The sequence below is a fragment of the Lycorma delicatula genome, chromosome 13 (assembly GCF_047948215.1).
Source record: "Lycorma delicatula isolate Av1 chromosome 13, ASM4794821v1, whole genome shotgun sequence".
Classification (NCBI taxonomy): domain Eukaryota; kingdom Metazoa; phylum Arthropoda; class Insecta; order Hemiptera; family Fulgoridae; genus Lycorma; species Lycorma delicatula.
Genome location: NC_134467.1, coordinates 36,713,999 through 36,734,707, shown reverse-complemented (window position 1 = coordinate 36,734,707; position 20,709 = coordinate 36,713,999). Strand labels below are relative to the sequence as shown.

General features: G+C 32.2%; 2 protein-coding genes across 10 annotated transcripts in view; one reads left to right on the top strand and one right to left on the bottom strand.

Moving 5' to 3' along the window:
- Tdc2 (Tyrosine decarboxylase 2) overlaps window positions 1-20,709 on the top strand; it is an 84,268-nt gene that overhangs the window by 9,456 nt on the left and 54,103 nt on the right. The window lies entirely within an intron of this gene.
- Ns2 (nucleostemin 2) overlaps window positions 17,661-20,709 on the bottom strand; it is a 235,825-nt gene continuing 232,776 nt past the window's right edge. For all 9 annotated transcript variants that reach the window (XM_075381650.1, XM_075381644.1, XM_075381649.1 and 6 more), the window contains one exon: window positions 17,661-19,788. In XM_075381650.1, the coding sequence (XP_075237765.1) occupies window positions 17,741-19,729 (1,989 nt within the window). In that variant the 5' untranslated portion in view covers window positions 19,730-19,788 and the 3' untranslated portion in view covers window positions 17,661-17,740. The remainder of the gene's footprint in view (window positions 19,789-20,709) is intronic.

Sequence of the window (20,709 nt, the reverse complement as noted above, 5' to 3'; positions counted from 1 at the left end):
GATTTTTAACAATTTTCTATAGCACCACATTTCAAAATTTCTTTTCTTCTCAGGTACTCCAATCGTCCAAATTTCACTTCCATATAAAGCTATGCGCCAAACACAAAACTTTCAAAAATGTTTTCCTGATGTTTAAATTAATTTTTGGTGTTAACAAATTATATTTCTTACTGAAGGCTCGTTTAGCTTGTGCTATTCGGCATTTTATATCGCTCCTGCTTCGTCCATCTTTAGTAATTTTACTTCCCAAATAATAAAATTCTTCTACCTCCATAATCTTTTCTCCTATTTTCACATTCAGTGGTCCATCTTCATTATTTCTACTACATTTCATTACTTTCGTTTTGTTCTTGTTTATTTTAATGTGGTAGTTCTTGCATAGGACTTCATCCATGCCGTTCATTGTTCCTTCTAAATCATTTTTACTCTGAGTTACAATTACTACATCATCAGCAAATTGTAACATCTTTATCTTTTCACCTTGTACTGTTACTCCGGATCTAAATTGTTCTTTAACATGCTAGTTCTATGTAAAGATTAAAAAGTAACGGCAGTAGGGAACATTTTAACGATTATAACATCTTTGATTTTTTTGAGATACAGAATTTTTGTAAAACATTGCCCACCTTCCTAATGCCTTATGGACAAAGTTTTCCAATATACTTCCTTAGTGAGTTGCCAATGTTATATAAACAATGTACCTACAAAATAACTTATGTAGGTTACACGGTTTGAGCTGTGCGCTGATGAGTTAAAATACTTTTTTATATACAGAGTGTATCACGAAGTCCTCCTGGGATCTTCATCATCTATTCTACTCGTGAAAATAATGGAAAAAGTTCATATAAACATATGTTCTAAAATAATTCTTTTACGAGTTATGGCTAATGGAATATTTCACTCGGATTTCAGCTACCTTGGTGAAATGAGGTCGTATTGAAATTTTTAGGATGTATATAAGGGAAAGAATTAGTGATTTTTTTAATAGTTTTTGACCTGAAAAATCGAATAAAATAGATCTCAGAACTTTATTTGCAATAATATTTAAAAAATCTGGTGTAAAAACCATTAAATAGGGTTAATAGCCATTGTTTTTTATGCTTGACGTAAAATTACTTTGTTAAAAGGGTAATAAACACATAAAACCTTTAAACAAAACTTGTAGAGAATATAATTCTACACAAAATGGTGTAAAATAAGTTTATTAAAACAAAGCAAAATTAAAAAAATTCAAATTTTATTTAGAAAACTTATTTAATATTCTATTGCAGCAGATGTAGCATTATCATTATAGCCGAATTGAATACCACATCAGCGTATTCCTCTGTTGTAAATAAATACAGTATTATTTCAATGGAAAACCGATCACGTTCATGCTAAAATTCACTGAAAACCTTCGATTATGACAGTACAGTTACCCGATATGCTTAATGTACCTAACAGTATGATTTTAACACTAATACAGTATTGTGTATTGTTGATCAGCTGTTATTTTATTATCAACAATTAAACTTAATAACATTTCAAATAATTTATTGTATTTCTGTCATTAATAAAAAAAAATTATTATCTAAGTAATTTTTATTTTACAATTGTGTAATTTCCAGTTTTTTAACAGAAAATTTTGTTTTTATACATTTTTCACATCACCAACAAAGAATTTAGTTTTTGTTTGAATTAATTAAGTACTTTTCTGATAAATTTAATAATGTAATGTTTCTAAACACAATTCGAAATTTTCTTTGTTTATTAAACTTATCTTACACCATTAGGTTTAAAATTAAATTCTCTACATGTTTCATTTAAAAATGTTATGTGTAATATATATTTAACAGTTATTTTACGTTAAATATATATATATAAAAACAATAGGGATTTTTGCCCAAATATATTGGTTTTTACCCCCAGATATCTCAAAATCTACTGCAGATACGGTTCTGGGATCTATTTTATTCAATTTTTCAGGTCTAAAACCTTTTCTCTTCTTCCGTTTTTCGTAAAAATATTTATTTTCACGTAACTAATATATATTCTGAATAATTGCCAAAACGAACCATAAATACAATTTTTCGAAATATCTCTATCCCACCGCCACATAGCCGGTCCATTTTTAGTGAAAATATTTATTTTCACGTAACTAATATACAGGGTTATCATAAAAGAATGGTGCGGTTTTGAACATGGTTTAAATTAAAACAGATTTACTTACAGCTTATGTTTTTTATTTTTCAAATTTGTCGTCTCAAACATTTTTTTAAATTTCAATATGTGCGCCCTTAGTCGCTCTACAAATGTCCAAACGATACTCGACTTCTCTCCAAACATTAGTTAACATTTCTTCGTTAATAGTTGTCATCGCTTCATTAATCCTGTTTTTAAGCGGTTTACGTCGCGAATTTTTTTGTGTATAAACAACGCTTTTGATGTACCCCCACAAGAAAAAATCGCAAGGTGTCTGGACTCCTTGGAGATCAAAGTACCGATCCTTGTCGGCCTATCCAGCGATCTCCAAATTTTTCGTTGAAAGCGTCCGTGACCGATGCATTGAAGTGCGGGGGAGCACCATCTTGTTGGAAATGAAGTCGATGAATGTTTTCGAGTTCATCCGGCTGAGGAAAGCGATAATCGGTTAACACGTCAAGATACACAACTCCATTAATTGTTTTTTCAGCAAAGAAGAAAGGCCCTATTACACGATTTTTCATCACACCACACAAAACATTAACTTTAGGCGAATCGCGTTGTTTCTCGATAATTGCGTGTGGGTTTTCAGAGCCCCATATTCGTGAATTGTGTCTGTTAACGCATCAATTCACATGGAATTTAGCTTCGTCTGTAAAAATTATATCGTCTAAAAATGATTCGTTTTCACTTATTCTGTCCGACATTTCAACAGCGAAATTGTAACGTTTAACACCATCATCGGGTTTCAATTCCTGCAGTATCTGGATTTTATAAGCGTTTAATTTAAATTTGTTATGTAAACCTTGTGAACTGTTGATTTTGGAATACCTAATTCGACACTTCGACGGGGGATGGACTTCCCAGGATTTCTAATTGCCGATCGTCTAATTAGTTCAACCGTTTCGTCTGGTACGCTTGGTCTGCCGGTTGATTTCTGTTTCTTAACCGATCCGGTTTCTTCGAATCGTTTGAACAAACGTGTTATGTTATTTGTGTGTGGTGGATCTCTTCCGAATTCACGTCGAAACGCACGTTGAACTAAAATTACGGATTTTAATTCGGCCATCAATAAAACACACTTTGCTTTGTTTTTATCCGAGAACATAGTAACTGGCTAAACTCATCGCAACAACAATAAAAGAAGTCACTTTGTGGTTACAACTGTTGATATACAAACGTTTCGGTTGGAGGCTTTCAGGGATACCAATATAACATCTAGAAATTTCCCTACAATCTTCCTATGAATTACTGAAACCGCACCATTCTTTTATGATAACTCTGTATATTATATACATACATAGTCGTAACTCAATAACAAAGCGTTTCTGATATATGTGTAATCCTTTCCTTATTTCAAGCTCTAGGATCGCCAGCCTCCGTTGCGTGAGTGGTAGCGTCTCGGCCTTTCATCCGGAAGTCCTGGGTTCGAATCCCGACCAGGCATGGCATTTTCACACACTCTACAAATCTTTCATTTCATCCTCTGAAGCAGTGCCTAACGATAGATCCGGAGGTTAAAAAAAATCTGTATGATCAGTTTCCAGATTATTTCCTTTTTCTTTTGTATCACTTATATATATATATATATATATATATATATATATTTTTTATTTTTATTTTTTGTTTGTTTATATAGTCTATAACACTCCCGGAAAAGCACAAGGATTCGAACACGTGGTCATACATCTAAATCGGTTCAGCCGTTGAGATGTTACGGTGGAACGAACATATATACACTCTAAATACATTACACTCCTTTTTGGGCAGTCGTGTAAAAAAAGAACTGATAGATTAAACATAATAGCTTCTTATTGGTCAATGGTTGAAAATAGTGGCTTTTGATTGGTTGATTACGCGGCTGGAACCTGTATCATTGTGATACAGGTTCCAGCCGCGTAATTCAAACGTTATAAACAGCCACAGAAAAATGAATATTAAATAATGGTCATTAAAGAACAGTATTTCATACATTAATAATTGTGTAAGAGAATTAATATACGGTTTCTCACAATAAAGTATATTTTAAAATAATATTTCTTTATTGCGTACATATACGAGGGTTATTTTTTTTTCAAGGTCCGATTGGTCACGAAATTAAAACCAAAGTGAAAATTAAAAAAAGTTTTATTTATATCAAGTACTTACATAGTTACGCTATTTCTCTACATAGTCGCCACTCCGATTTAGACATTTGTCGTAGCGTGGTACCAACTTTCCAATACCCACGTCATAGAACGGAGCCGCCTGTGTTTTCAGCCGTGTTTCTACGCTGGTCTGCAGCTCGAAGTCTGTGTCAAAATGTTGTCCTCCGTTTCATGTGAGCAAACAGGTGAAAATCGGACGGAACCAAATCCGGGCTGTATGGTGGGTGATCAAACACTTCCCAACGGAAACGCTGCAGGAGCTTTTTTGTTACAGCTGCAGTGTGCGGCCGAGGATTGTCATCCAGAAAGAAAATGCCTGATGACAACATTCCTCTCCGTTTATTCTGAATTGCCCTTCGTAGACGCTGAAGAGTCACGCAGTATGATGCTGCAATGATGGTCGTACCACGTTCCATGAATTCCACCAAGAGAACTCCATTTCGGTCCCAGAACACAATAGCCACACACTTTCTGTTGGAGAAGGTTCGCTTGAACTTCTTTTCTTTACTGGGAGAATGAGAATTCATCCACTGTTTGGATTGTTCTTTTGCTCCTTCAGTTTCGAAATGGACCCATGTCTCGTCCCCTGTACAATTTTATTCAAAAATCTTCTCCTTCATTGTGGTAGCGCTGGAGAAACGTTAGGTAGGCGTCCATTCTCATTGTTTTGTGACGGTCGGACATCATCTTGGGAACCCATCTCGCACACAGTTTGCGGTACTGAAGTCTCTCATTCACAATTGTGTAGAGAGCTGACCTTGAAATTTCAGGAAACGAATCACTCAATACAGAAATTGTGAACCGACGATTTTCTCGAATTACCTCATGCACTCGCTCAACGAGATCATCGGTTGAAACTCGCTTCCTTCCCTGACCGCCTGCATCATGAACATCTGTACGTCCTGTTTTAAAGTTCCTGCACCATTGTCGCACTTTGCTGTAACTCATTGAAGTTTCACCGTACACATTACTTATTCGTCGATGAATTTTAACTGCATTACACCCCTCACCCTGAAGAAATCGAATTACCGCACGCACTTCACACTTGGCGGGAGATGCTATTGTTGTAGACATATTTACGAGCTAGCTGCGTGTTTAGAACTAAACGAAGTGACGCGGCGTGATTGAATGCCATACTAGAGACGCTGCGCAACACATGCGCAAAGGTTCATCCGATTTTTGCGCTGGTTTTTTATTTCGCGACCGATCGGACCTTAAAAAAAATAACTCTCGTAAAAAAAAACTGAAAACTAAAATTCCACTGATCCGAAATTAGGCTAATTACGCAATTGGTCTCGAATTAGGTTAAAAAGTAAAAAAAAAAAAAAAAATTATTTAATATTACAGATATATTATGAAAATTTTACGCAGGCTTGAATTTGAATTAGATTGAAAAATAGAGTATTCTTTATTTTTTTTGGGAGAAGGAATTTTTAAAGAAAAATATAAGAAACAAGGTAAAATGTTATAATTTAACAGAAAATTATTTTTTCTAGATTTTATATACCTTTATTATGAAACTGATTATTAATTTTCAAAATTATTGGTAAAGATACAACGAGACTTGTATACAAAGTAGTAATATTGGTTAACGCGGTTCAATTTAATACTCCATACTCATGACTGGAGTTTATTAACCTAGCTATGTAGGTCTTCCTAATAAACAATACATAATTCTGAACACGCTGACTTTATATGATATATATATATATATATACACACTAGCGAATGGAAAACACTAGTCTATTAGAGATTAAACAGGTATAGTCTTGTAATAATCCAGCTAGAGTGCTAATTTTTAAGTACAGAGTGATTTTTTAGTCCTGTTACCCAAATTTAAATGTAATTTAAGAAAGGGAAATTTAGGTGGAATAAAAAAATGTATTTGTTACTTACAAAAGAGATTAATAAAAAGCTATTACTTACATAATTGTTAAAGAATATTCTCAAAATGCCCACCTCTTGCGGTTATACACGCACGGACTCTTTTCAGCACATTAGCAGAAACCTTTTTAAGAGTTGCATCGAAAATATTCGTCATTAAGTCTGTAATATTGACTTTAAGTTCATCAATAGTGTGAGGATTGTTTTTGAAGGCCTTGGACTTAATATAGCTCCACAAAAAGTAGTCAGGAGGTCTGGGGACCTTGGAGGCCATAAGCCCTTTCTTATTATTCGATCATCAAAGAACTCTTGCAGAAAATCCACGGTTTCTCGAGACGTGTGGTATGTAGCACCGTCTTGCTGAAACCAGCAATACCGTTCTTGAGGTTCCAGGAGGGACACAAATTGGCGCACAACATTCCTGTATACTTCACCATTTACTGTCTTCGAAGAATATGGGTCCGACTATAGGATGACGAGATATCGCACATCACACACCAATTTTTTCAGGATGCAAAGATTTGTTGAAAATCCTAAATCGTTAGGATTTTCAACCGCCCAAATTCGACAGTTTTGACGGATCCAAGCTTCATCACTAAAGAACACTGTTTAAAAATTCGATTCCGTTATCGTTTACGAGAGACCTAAAAAAACGGCAATATTGCAATCGCTTGTTTAAATCTGGAGGCTGAAGCTCTTGGACTAATCGTACGCGATACGGATACAATTTCAATTTTTTAGCAGCTTTCTGAACACTCGAATATGACAAACCAAATTGCTTGGAAAGTTTTCGTAAACTTTTCCGTGCAGAATTGAGCAATCTTGTTTTCACATTCTCTAAAACGTCATCTGTCAAGCGAGTTGGTCGACCTCTACGTTTTCTGTCGCAAACACTACCTGTCTCTCGAAATCGGTTTGCTAGCCTAGAAATTGACATTTTTTTCTGGCGGAGGAACACCAACAAATTTAATTTGAAATGATTCTTTTACACTCGCGAACGATTTTATAGCAAAATATTGTTCAAGAATGAAAACTCGTTGTTCTATAGTAAAAGACATTCTGTTCGTAACACGACCGGAAACGGCATAAAAGTTTACACAGCTCAAGTAAAATCAACTCACACTGCCGTATCTATACCGGTTGAGTAGCGCTACCAACTTCGTGTCACAAAACAAAATTTCCCTTTCTTAGAAAAACATTACCAGACATTAACAATTTGATAACAGGACTAAAAAGTCACTCTGAAGAAACTATCTTTTTGTATTATCAAAAAATTTTGTATTTATCTATTTATTCACAAAGTAATAAATAACAGTCTAATGCTCAGTTATCTAAAGTCATTTTTCTGGGATATCTGGGATTCGAATCTGAAACCTTAAGAATAAAAGGCGTTGTTTAAAAGTATTACACTACAGAGGTCGACAGAATATTGTTCAGACAAACGTACGTACAGCGTGGCTGGGAAATCACTGTACTTCTTAAGTTAACGAAAAATATGAGTTAGGATATGTGTTTTAGAACGTATGGTATTTTCTTTGGGGTCGATTGGCAACAGTTTTTTACAACGTCACACATTCTGAGCAAACCAGAGTGTTAAAATGGCTGACACGAGCAGTTACAGCGTTGAGGAGCGGTTAGTGACAAAATGGTCGACCTTAGATTGTACAAGACTGCACTTCATTTACATTCATGCATATCTTCCTCTGGTTCCGGAGGTTAAACAGAAAAGAAAGTTCGTGACAAGTGTATGGGTTCATGAACAACAATGTACGAATCAAAGAATTATGGTAATTATTGATGTGTTTCGGCAACACTTAAATAAACCGCCACCACGAAAACCAACAATGCTAGCTTGGGAAAAACGTGCGTTTGAATTAAGCAGTGTTAAAGACAGGCCTCAGAGTGGACGAAACGCGGTTAGAAACGTATGCTGCTATTGCAATTTCCATTGAACAAACGGTCAGCTGAACTTCGTATACCGCGGACGACAATGCAAGACTTATGGAAAAGGACTTCAAAGTTAGGCCATTTCGTTCGATGTTCATCGATGAATTGTCAGATGCAGACATGGAAGGTCCCGCTGTATCCTGCCGGGATTTATTAGAAAAATTCCACGCTGCAGTGCACCGTGGGAAGGTGCTCATTACTGATGAATGTGTACTTAGTAACTTTCTTACTAAGTAGAATATCTGATTCGTTTAAAGTTATTATATTCTTTGGATAAGGGCCTAAAACTTATCAAAGTAAATTTTTTTGGTATCACCAACCATTGACCAAGGGGATGGAAAAAATGGAGTACAAAGAAAAAAAAATCATACCTTCCTTAATAGGAACAGTATCGAATCGGTTTAAAGTGGTTGTTTATCCTCTAAACATTACCTAAAACCTTTGTCTGAAACAACTTTTGATATGACCAACCCTTACAGCAAAGGATGACCAAAACAGAAATAACAAAATATCGCTATTACAAACATCAAGAACGTGCCACAACATCTTAAAATAAACAGAAATAAAATAGCTGGCTATTTTATTTCTGTTTATTTTACAACTGTCAGTTCTGGAACTGACAGTTTTAAATACCTAGGAGAATGGATAACGCAGAACAATAGTGAAAAAATAACTCTAGAAAACAAATTAATCAAAATAGAAAAAGCATACAATATCATGAAGAATACCTACAACAAGAAATCCCTTTCCTGGAATACCAAACTAAGACACTACTAAACGGTAGTTAGACCAAAAGTACTATATGCGGCAGAAACTACATAAAGTACAGGACATAGAGAGAAGAATCTTATGGAAAATATTGGTCCCAAAAAACAATACAGGACTAGATTATAAACAAAGATCAAGCCAAGAGCTATATTCCAAAATAGAAAAAATAACAGATGTAATCAGGAGAAGAAGACTGCAATTCTATGGCACATATACAGAATGGAGAACACCAGACTAACAAAACAGATCTTCACCCTACTAAACAGTAACAAGAACAAGATAACCTGGCTTAAAGAAATAGACCTAGTAAACGATTCAGTAGACTCAGACATTTTAAAAGACAGAGTAACATTCAGAAAAACAAAACAGGAATTAGAGTTTCAGGAGAGGAAAAAACTCAAGAGAAAATGGACTCAAGAAGACAAAGAACACCACTCTAGAAAAATGAAAGAAGCATGAGCTAAAAAGTTGATTAAGCGTGCCCTCTAATAGGGCTATTCGAAGAGAAAAAAAATATATCGCTATAACTTTCTTACTAAGTAAAATATCGAATTCATTTAAAGTTCCTACTATTCTTTAGATAAGGACCTAAAACTTATCTAAGTAAAATTTTTGGGTATCACCAAACAATGGCTCAGGGGATGGAAAAAATTGGGTTTCTAAGACAAAAAAAATCATACCTCCCTTAATAGATCAATTCCTTTTAAAGTGGTCATTAGTCCTCTAAACATTACCTAAAACTTTTGTCTGAAACAATTTTTGATATAACCAACCCTTACAGCAAGAGATTCCCCCAAAATGTTGCTGGAATTATGAAAAGATGGGGGCTTGTCGTATGCTAAATATGAGAAACTTTTTTCACATGTAACCATTGTCATATTGAGTAAATTTAAAGTTTTTCTTAACTTTAAGGTGGAAATCTGTTTTATACTGTACTTAGAACTGGTGAAATCTACCTTCCGACATGCTGAAAGGGATTTTTTTTATTTAAAATTACAAATTATAGGTGAACTAAGGTAAACTGGTTTAAGCAAGAAAAGATTTCATATAGAAAAAATTAATTAAAAAGAAATTCCTAAATGTATTTTTATGGAAAATAATATTTTATGGCAGTGAAACATCCACAATAGTAAGAGGAAAAATGAAAAAAACTTTTGCAATGCAGTCTCACAAGAGGATGTTGAATATAAGGTCGGTTGATATAGTATGATATTAGAAGATCTAAAGACAAATAAAATAATGAATTTTTTATAGAATTTTGAAAAGGAATAAATTAATTGATTGGTAGACATTAATATGAAAATTAGAATATAAAAAACACAAAATAAAGAATAACATCAAATTGAATCAAATGATTCTAAAAATATAAAAATAATATTAATATGTTCTATAAATTTGTATGCTGTGAATATTTATATAGAATTTTTCGTTTCAATGTAAAAAGATATTTCTTAGGTTTTTTTTTTTGTTTAAAAAGTAATCTTTTAAATTGAAATACACACATTTTCTTTTTTTATTGAGATTTTCTTTTTGCTGTACGTTCATTTGTTTTTACTTCCTACGTTCATTCTTATAGATTAAAAATAAAAATCTCAGTAATAATAAAAGATTATAAAGAAGAAGTCAGTAAACAAAAGTTAAATAGAAAGAAATATCTATGTAAGTATTAGAGTGGTTTATATTCCACCCACATATATTTTCTAACCTTTACCATTTACAAAGAGTGATTAATAATAATAAAAAGAAAATATTATATTTTTACGTAAACTTTGATATATTTTTTCCCATACATATACTTTTACATTTAAATAATTATTTCTGGTCGTTAATAAACAGATTTGAAATATCAGTAAAGCCATTTCTTTTGAGATTATAAATTTATTTGTATTTACATTAGAACCATACCCAATAAATTTTTTTACAATTTGATATAAAATAAAAGCGACTCCTGTAACTGACATAACCATTCCTAAAGCAATAAGCATCCTATGCCAGGCTTAATAATAATAGTTTGCAATAAAATGGTTTCATATTACCTTGTTCATTAATCGAAACATACTGTTGAAACCAGTCCATCGAATTGTTCAGTTCTTCAAGCAATACATTTATGATATAATTAACATCATTACTCTCACAGAAATCAACTCTGATTAGAGATTTTTATGTTTCAGTTGCTTTAAATGCATTAGAAACTTTTATATGACTAGGATACCATAAAGTAACAAACTATTGTACCTCTTCTACAAAAAAAAAACACAATTCATTACACTCATAGCTTCTATTCAGAAGAAATAAATTTAAATATTTTCGATTATTTCAATAACTCTTTTTTCAAGATTTTTCCTTTCTACTTTCACAATTTGAACTATTTTATAACGTGAAAAGTTTCACATTACCTTCTCTTCACTAATCTAAACATACTGTTGAAACCAGTCCATTGAATTGTTCAGTTCTTCAAGCAATACCTTTATGATATAACTAACATCATTACTCTCACAGAAATCAACTCTGATTAGAGATTTTTATGTTTCAGTTGCTTTAAATTCATCAGAAACTTTAATATGACTAGGATACCATAAAGTAACAAACTATTGTACCTCTTCTACAAAAAAAAACAACAAAAAAACAATTCATTACACACATTGCTTCTATTCAGAAGATATAAATTTAAATATTTTCAATTATTTCAATAAATGTCTTTTTTCAAGATATTTCTTTTCTACTTTCACAATTTGAACTATTTCATAACGTGAAAAAAAAAATTAATGAGGAAGAAAGGTATCAGTAATAAATTAAAATTATTTTAATTTGTTAAAAGTGATAATAAAAATGCAATCTGATAACAGATTTGAGACATATGGAATTAAAAAGGTTCTTATAAACATAATTTTTTGTTTTTTTAAACTTGGCCAACTGAGGACCTGAACCAATACTGTGCATTCATTTTTCTTTCCAGTATGTTTTCATTGATCTTAATTCTTTTTGAACCACTAAGATCCATTGATTTCCGTTCTATTTGTTATAAATGTGGTTGAAGATCTGTTTTGTGTGCCAGTTATCATTCAGTCTCAAAAGGTGGCTAAAGAATTTAGTTCTACTTTTTCTGGCGGAATATCTCAGTTTCATATTTCTAAAAGTCTTTATTACTTTTCAGTTTTCACCTATTTTTATTGGTACTAAAGTTTTCTCAAGATTTTCGTTTCTTTTTTCTCTTCCATTTATTTTACCTGATTCCAAATTGAATATTTCAGGCCTGGTTGATTTCTGATTTGATTACCATATTTTTAATGTCTAATTTTGGCTTTATTGAGAGGTTTTTTTTACGTAGATACTTTTGTTAGATAGTAGCCAATTCCAGTTTTCTTTGATTTGATTGGATTTTTTTTATCAAAACCATTGAATTGGATTTTAGATTATTTCTCCCAGATATTTAATTTACTGACTTATTGATTTTTTCATATTTTGGGATATACAGAGTGATTCAGGAGTATAGAGCAATACTTTGACAACTCATTCTAGAGGCTAAAAATAAGAAAACAGCTCATATAAACATAGATCTGAAAACTCTTCGTTAGCGAGTTATACAGGTTAAAAGATTTCGCCCGAGTTTCAGTTCCTCCGGGTAAATTAAGGCTTTCTGAAATTCTGGGAAGGTCAATTAAGGGGAAAATTCAATTGTTTCTTATGGTTTTTGAGCTGGGAAATCGAAAAAAAAGGTCCCAGAACTGTATCTCTCTTATTTTCTAAGATATTTTAACAGTTTTAATTATTTATTAACATTATTAAATGTAGATAAAGATATGTTTAAGATGGAAAGTCTTTTTTTATATGACATATCTGTGTTTTTTTATTTATTAAAGGTAAAATTTATAATATTTTTAATTTATGTAATTATAATAACGTTTAGTCAGTATTTTGTTATTAAATCTTTCAAATTTATTAGTAATTTAACAAAGCTATTGTAATATAAATATTAAAAAAAACTTTTTTTTCGACACTGAATTTGTATTTTACGTTGGATTCCTTAAAAACTACTGGAGTTACAGTTCTGGGACCTACTTTATAAATTCCCCAGCTCAAATTACCTAAGAAACCATCAACTTTACTCCTTAATTTGGGTCCCAAAAATTACAGTAGGGGTTCTTTTTATTAGAAAACCTGAAATGTGGGTGAAATCTTTTGTTAGCCACAACTCAAAAACAAAGCGTTTCCAGACCTATGTTTTTTATGAAGTTTTTTCATTATTTTCACCGGTAGAAAGTTTCCCTTTCTGAAAAAGTTATCCTGAAAGTTTTTCTTTTCCTTCATGGGGCATTTGTATGAGTCTAATAACTGATGTCTAATTAAATAATAAAATAAAAATTTTATAATTTAAATTAGAAGCTTTAGATTAGAAGCTTTTGAAATGTGGTGCTATAGGAGAATGTTAAAAATCAGATGGGTGGATAAAGTGACAAATGAAGAGGTATTGCGGCAAATAGATGAAGAAAGAAGCATTTGGAAAAATATAGTTAAAAGAAGAGACAGACTTATAGGCCACATACTAAGGCATCCTGGAATAGTCGCTTTAATATTGGAAGGACAGGTAGAAGGGAAAAATTGTGTAGGCAGGCCACGTTTGGAATATGTAAAACAAATTGTTAGGGATGTAGGATGTAGAGGGTATACTGAAATGAAACGACTAGCACTATATAGGGAATCTTGGAGAGCTGCATCAAACCAGTCAAATGACTGAAGACAAAAAAAAAAAATAATTTAAATCAAAATTAATTTCTTTATAATATTTTTTAATTATCTCTTTCACAATTATACATACAATGGGTTAAAATTTAGTAGGAAGAAAATAAAAATATTTTCTTTTATGTGTTGTGTAATGGAAAATTAATTGAAATTACAAGGGTTTGTCTGTTAAAAGGGTATGAATTTAATAAATAAATGAAAAAAGTTAATTAAGAGTATAAATGATATTCCACTTTAAAAAAGAAAAAGTTAACGAAGTAAGGAAAAGCTGGTGAATGAGATTTAACGTGTTTTTATTGTTGGGTTTTTCGTTTTGTTATGTTGGTAGTGGTAAATGGCACTTATTACGTACATCGTTGATATTTAATAAGTCTGGTAGTAATAGCAGAGACGGTATAATGGTAGAACTGCCAGTAGTATTCTGGTAATGACATGTTTAATATAAATTTAAAAATTAATTTTATTATCTACATAACTCCAGTTAATTGATCTGTCATGAAAATGATTTTTACTTTTAATATTTTTTATTAATGATTAATATATTTAAAGATGTTTGATTAAATATTAGAAAAAGAATTTTTAGAAAAGAGAATTTGATTATGAGAAAGTAAGATTTATCCCCCGACTAGCGCTTAGGTGGGTGGAGTGTGGGTTAAGGAGAGAGAATGGTGTTAAAATTTTCCATCTCTATCCTCTTCAATTTCTATACTTAACCACCATGCAGTTCACATCATTACAATGAAAAGTACGCTCTATTTAAAGCATCAATAGGGAGTTGTAGTAGACGAGTTAAGTTTTTTAAGAAAGACTGATAAAGAAAGTAAGAGGAAAGTGAAGAAAAAGTATAGATATAGATGATGATAAATGAAGATAAAAAAGGGAGATCAGTTTTTACTTGCACAATAGCTACCATTTAAGAAAAAGTACGAATATACAATAGAATGAGAGAGAGAAATTCATACATAACTCATCAGTGTGAGAGAGATAAAGAAAGGTTCATTCAAAGCATGAGTACTAAAACCAACCCACACCATAAGTCTCGTTTTTATAATTTCTTTTTTGCTTCTATTTATTATTATTTTTTGCTTAAATATTCAGCCTTCTTTTTTTATTTCTCATACTTTTCTCTTCCTCTATCTCATTTTTAATTATATAGATTACTTCAATATTGACTTCTGATTGGATGATATATAAAAAAAGGAGAAAAAATGTATTGTTACCTATATATTTAAGTTACTCCTCTACATATTTACAAATTTTTTTTTGTTGTTTGTGGGTGACACCTGGGCGTTACCATCGCCTGGAATTTTATTAATAAAAGGGTAAAATAACTCCAAAATAATAAAGTTTATAAGGTGTAAATGTAATATTAATCATATCATTAAAACAAGCCAAGAAGACAAAATAAAACTCAAAACTAATACCTCAGATGAAGTCGTTAAAATAATCGAATAAAAAACTGTATAAAACTTACCTAATTCCGATGGGTTGTGCAAAAGGTCCCCTCCCCGGATAGTAAAATTAAATACATAGAACCAAAAAATCCAAAATTGAAAGTAAAAGTTAAAAATTATTAAAAAAAATCTTCTAGCATAAAAATATAAATGATAATATTAAATTTTTTGCAAAAAGAGAAACATCCGGTCCAAAATTCTGTTATTATTGCACAAGACATCACAGACGTTTCTAGGTAGATTAAACTGACGCCGCAACGCCGCATAACATATGCAGTCCACGAGAATGTGGTGGACAGTTATGCAGCAGTTGCATCGTGTGCATAGGGGTTGGGCTTCTCCTGACATTAGGTATTCGTATGTGATCCTCGTATGTCCTAACCGTAACCTGCAGAGGACCGCTTCCTCACGACGAGATTTTCTGCAAGAGGTGAATCTTTAATCCGTCGGATTTTATTATCGACGGTAGTCACCCAGTCACTTTGCCACCTTGCTCTCAGTGATTGTTTTATACGATTGATAAAATCAAAGGTAGTAACTTGGGTGGTGAAAGGAGGTTGAGTACACGCTGGGCAACCAGATGCCCAGCAGCTCGCACTACTGGGTGTGTGAGGTTTCCCTGCATAGTCCGGGGACCCACTAAAAACACCTCCCCCTTTTGTACAGCAGCGAGATATACCTGCCATGGCATAACTCACGGGCTAACTGCAGGTCTTCTTGAGTTGGGTTGGTGAGTCCTGGACATGTCAGCGGCAGTGATGACCCCGAGAGGCTCCCAACTACCTCCTTACCCAGACTGTCCCATCACCATCCACACTGCTGACGATTATCCTTAATGATGTTCTTCGGACATCTGCTTTCTGCTAACGTGGCAACTGACCCTCAAGAAGTTGGTCAGCATCAATTCTAGTAGATTGTCTACATCCATTTGACCAACTTCTGCACGCACAGCATCGGACTCTCTCGTTCATCCACCTTCCGCACTCAAAGAAGGCATGTCCTACTGTATCCTCACTCACAGTAAGAACACGTTGGTGCGCTTCTCTTCTTCTGGTGAAACAGATAACTGTTGAACCCACCATGGCCTTCAGGAGTTGGGTCAACCAAAAATTAGTTTCCCCATGCTCCCGACAAACCCATCTTCTTATGTTTGGGAGAATGTGAAAGGTCCACCTTCCTACTGTTGACATTTCTCACATCTCCTACACTTTACCAAAAAAGAGAGAGAAATGAAAAGAGGAAATAGGGGGAAAAGGAAATGGGAGAAAAAGGGATAAACCGTAAACCGAAAAGGGACGTTCCGTAATATTCAGTTTTTAATGTTTCATCAAACTTTCAATTGTGTTCATTTAATCTATATATATATATATATATATATATATATATATATATATACTCAAATCTAGCAATATTGAAGCATTGCCAAATCTGCTAGTTAATAATAAAAATTAAAAGAGTTAGAGCCAAAGAACAAAATTAGAGTTAGGGAAAAATTATAAGAAACATTCTTCTAAAAATACTCATGTATAGCTAAGCTTGCATGCTTAAGTGAAGTTTTCTATATATCTAAAATCCCCTTAAAAGTAAAAGCTGAAATAAGAAAAAGAAAATTTTTTATTATTTTAGGTCCATAATTTAAAAAAAATTGTATGCATATCTTGACAGCTCTATAAATGAAACAAAAAATTTTCCAAAAATATTTAAACCAAAGGACGATAGATCAAAAAACCGTATATTTCAATTATAATTGATAAGGGAGTTGATTTTTTGAAAAAATTCTTTTTTTAATTAATTATGCATGCATTGTAACACCCTAACGAATTTTGAAAAAAAAATAATATGACCGTTGCCCGTAACTACAAATATTTGAGCCAAATTTGTAGAAAATAGGTTTGGTCAATCCTGAGAAATAAGGCCAAAAGCAGTATAACATATATATGTTTTTTTTTGGTCTAGATAAACTAGTTGGCCCCAGAACTTAAAGCATTACAAAAAATTCAATATCTCATTTTTGAATAATATAGAGTAAATTGAATTGTAGGACAAAAAAAATTGTTGTTGTTGCGATCAACATTTGTTTTGTTAGTAGGAGCATAGTATTTTTGGAGTTTAAAAAACTCAGTCAAGTAAGAGTGCATAGTCTAAATGAAGTTAGATATAGGAAGAGGTTTTATGTAAAACCTTCGGTGTTAGAGGAAGGTGTAGGGATTACGCTTCTGTGAATTAGTTAATTTGATTGTTGAGGGTTGTAAGTTATAGTAGGTGGTTGTGGGTGGAAGAAGCCATACAAAGGCAATAGTAAGTTATGTAAATACACTGATGGAAATGTCTGCTGAGGCATTTACAACGGGTGGCATCCTGACAAAGGCCAAACTGATTACTGTGATGTGACATCAGGTGACGACCTTTGGCAAAGGTCATCAGAGCTAGGAACAGACGAGGTGGTGTGGCAACTGGAATCATCATAAGGCGGGTGTCACCCCCTTTGGGAGTCAGGATGGGCATCAATTTTCTAAAAGTTAAAAAAAAATAATAAACACATTGTTTAATTAATTTAATTCATACAGAAACGCAATAATAAAATAACAAATATTAAACAATTTCAATTACAAAATAATTTTATTTGCGAACATTTTTATTAGGTTTCGGTACTTTTCTATCTCTGTTTCTATTTTTAACGTTTGTAACTTCATAAAAATCACTCCCAGTTTTCTTACGTTTCATTTTACGTAACAATGCTCTTCTTTGTTTACTAGTCATTTGTATTTGTGGTTTCTTATTAATATTATCATCTTCAGGTGTATTTTTATTATTTTCATTATCATTACTTTCTTCATCTTCACTAAACGTATCAGATGATGATTCTTCTTCTTCCAATGCTTTGCGTTTTCTTTCTTCTTTCTTAATTTTCCTTACTTCTTCTTCTTTATCTAATACGGATGTATCTAACAGATTCTCTTCACCAGGAAATTCTGGTATAACACGTATTTTTCTAAAATCTTGCGTCAATGTAAAATTCGGTGGTAATTTTTTAACTGTTGTGTTTTCAGTCGATAATTCTACTTCTTTTTCTTCTTTATTTATTTTTGATAAAATATTATCATTTTCATAATTAATTTCTTTTTTATCATCAGTATTATTCTCATTATTATTATCATTTGAACTCATATCAGTTTTTGAGTTTGGTACTTCAAATCCTGATGGAGCTGTATAAAACGGTAAACGACCACGTTGCCAATCATTTAATACCATTCTGGAAACAATAGATAAATCTGGTTCACCGCCTTTTAATAATTTACCAGTTTTAATGGCATATTTTTTCAAAAAATCATCACAATCTTCCCAATTGTCAATTTTATAAGTTCTTGACATATGTTCATGCTTAACTTTATCTAAAACTGCTGGTATGTACTGTTCTGGATATGGGACTAATTCGACACGTACAACACCTTTTAAAACTTTTTCAGTATCGGTTTCATTTTCAGCTGTATTATAAACGACACCAGGACAATCAATTAGATATATACGTTTCATTAATGTAATATATTGCCAAACCTTTGTTTCTCCAGCAATAGGTGCAACTTTACATACTTTTTTCGACCTTAATGTATTAATAACTGAACTTTTACCAACGTTTGGGTAGCCAACAAAACCAACACTTATTTGTTTTCTATCAGTATGAAGTTTAGCAAATTGTCTTAATAAATTAATAACAGCTCCTTTACCAAAAGGATGTTTTAATGAAGCATGAAATGCCACAGTAGGATATTCTTTACTTAATATTGCAACCCAACGTTGTGTCACCCATGTTGGTATTAAATCAACTTTATTCAATAAAAAAACCAAATGCTTATGCGGCTTCTCTTTTTTTAAAAATTCTTCGATATGTTTAGATCTTGTACCTTGCGGATCTCTCGCATCTAATACCATTATAATAACATCTGAAGAATCAACAACTTTGTATAATTCATTCCATATACGTTTACTTTGTCCGGCAGACATGATCCAATCTCTAGCAGCACGTTTTTCACCAGTATCTTCTCGAACTTTATCCAAATCTTTTTCTTCATTATATAATTCTTCAACTTCTTTTGCAACTTCAGATAAGTGATTTTCATCACGTACTTTTAAATTTGGCCGCTTTCTTGTTTTTTTTGTACCGAATGTATTTTCAAACGTCTCAGTTTCTAAAATATGCATTCTTTGATGTTTAGCCGTTTCATTAAGCAATGTTATCGGTAATTTTGTCATTCTCATTACGATATCATATGGATTTTTCATAGCTTGACCTAATTCATCTTGAAATTTTTGCAAAGCGTTCTGACCGATAACTCTAGAATTTTCAAACCATTTACGATTGGGTTCAACTCTCGCCATAGAACCAGATGGTAATCTACCTTGAAATGGAGCTGGATGTATTATTTTACCAGTTCGATCGCGTTTAGGTTTAAAATTACGGTACATCTGAAGACGATTTATAGTTGATCTTGTACGTACTTTAGCGACACCTTTTAATCCTTCTCTTGATCTATTTGGATTCATACTGTGTCCAGCTGTATTAATACCTTGTTTACGAGGTGCTTTTGTTTGTGAACTTGTCTTAGCCATTTTTGTTTCGTCTTTATTAACTTTATCTTTAAAGAATAAAAATCACTTGCGATGATGATCTATAAAAAAAAGAAAAGAGAAGAAAAATTAATTGTAATGTTAAAACAATTTGTAAGAAAAAATATAATGTTGCATGATACCAAACACATTATCAAGAAACATGCATTAAATAAAAGGGCAGTTGAGGTGGCAAAGAGATTGCTCCTTGCCTACCTGTACAGTTTCTTTGGTTTGACCAGATTAGTTATATTCTGCTATTACAATCTGTTGGCACATAATTAAACTATTGCTTTGGCAGTATATTTAATTACAACAAATTTGATTTCTAATATTTATAAAAAAGGTATTTTTTTAGAATACAATGGGAGTAGAAAAACTGTTAAAAATTCTGTGTAGTTATGAAAAACAGAAAAGAAAGCTAATTATTAAAAAAATGAATTAAAAAATATTTGAACAAGATAGTTTTGCTAGATAAATCTAACTAAAATTAAAAAAAAATTTACATACTTAAAATATGGTATACCAAAACAATACGTGCATTTCCTACTAACAAAAAATGAATAGCAGCAGAATTTTTATTTTAATTTCACAACTGAGATAGGAAAGATAATAAATTTCTATTTTGAATTACGTTTTTAATCACTTTGTGTATTTATATATAAATATATAATGACTGTTAACAAATTATGTTAACTTTTAAACGAATTAAATAATTAAAGATAGAAAAATGAAATTTAGCAAATGCCTTGAAAGAATCTACACCCAAAGAATCCCCAAGAGAAGAACAACTAAAAATTTTAAATGTAATGGGTACAGTTATGACACATTATTTTAAAGGGCATTGAAAAACATAAATGTTGATGTAAAAAACTTCAGACTATGACAACCTGAACAAACTGGTAACCATTTAATTTTTTTCACAGCTAATTTCAATAGTGGCTTATAGTACACCCAAAATACTGGTCTCATACTGAAAAATA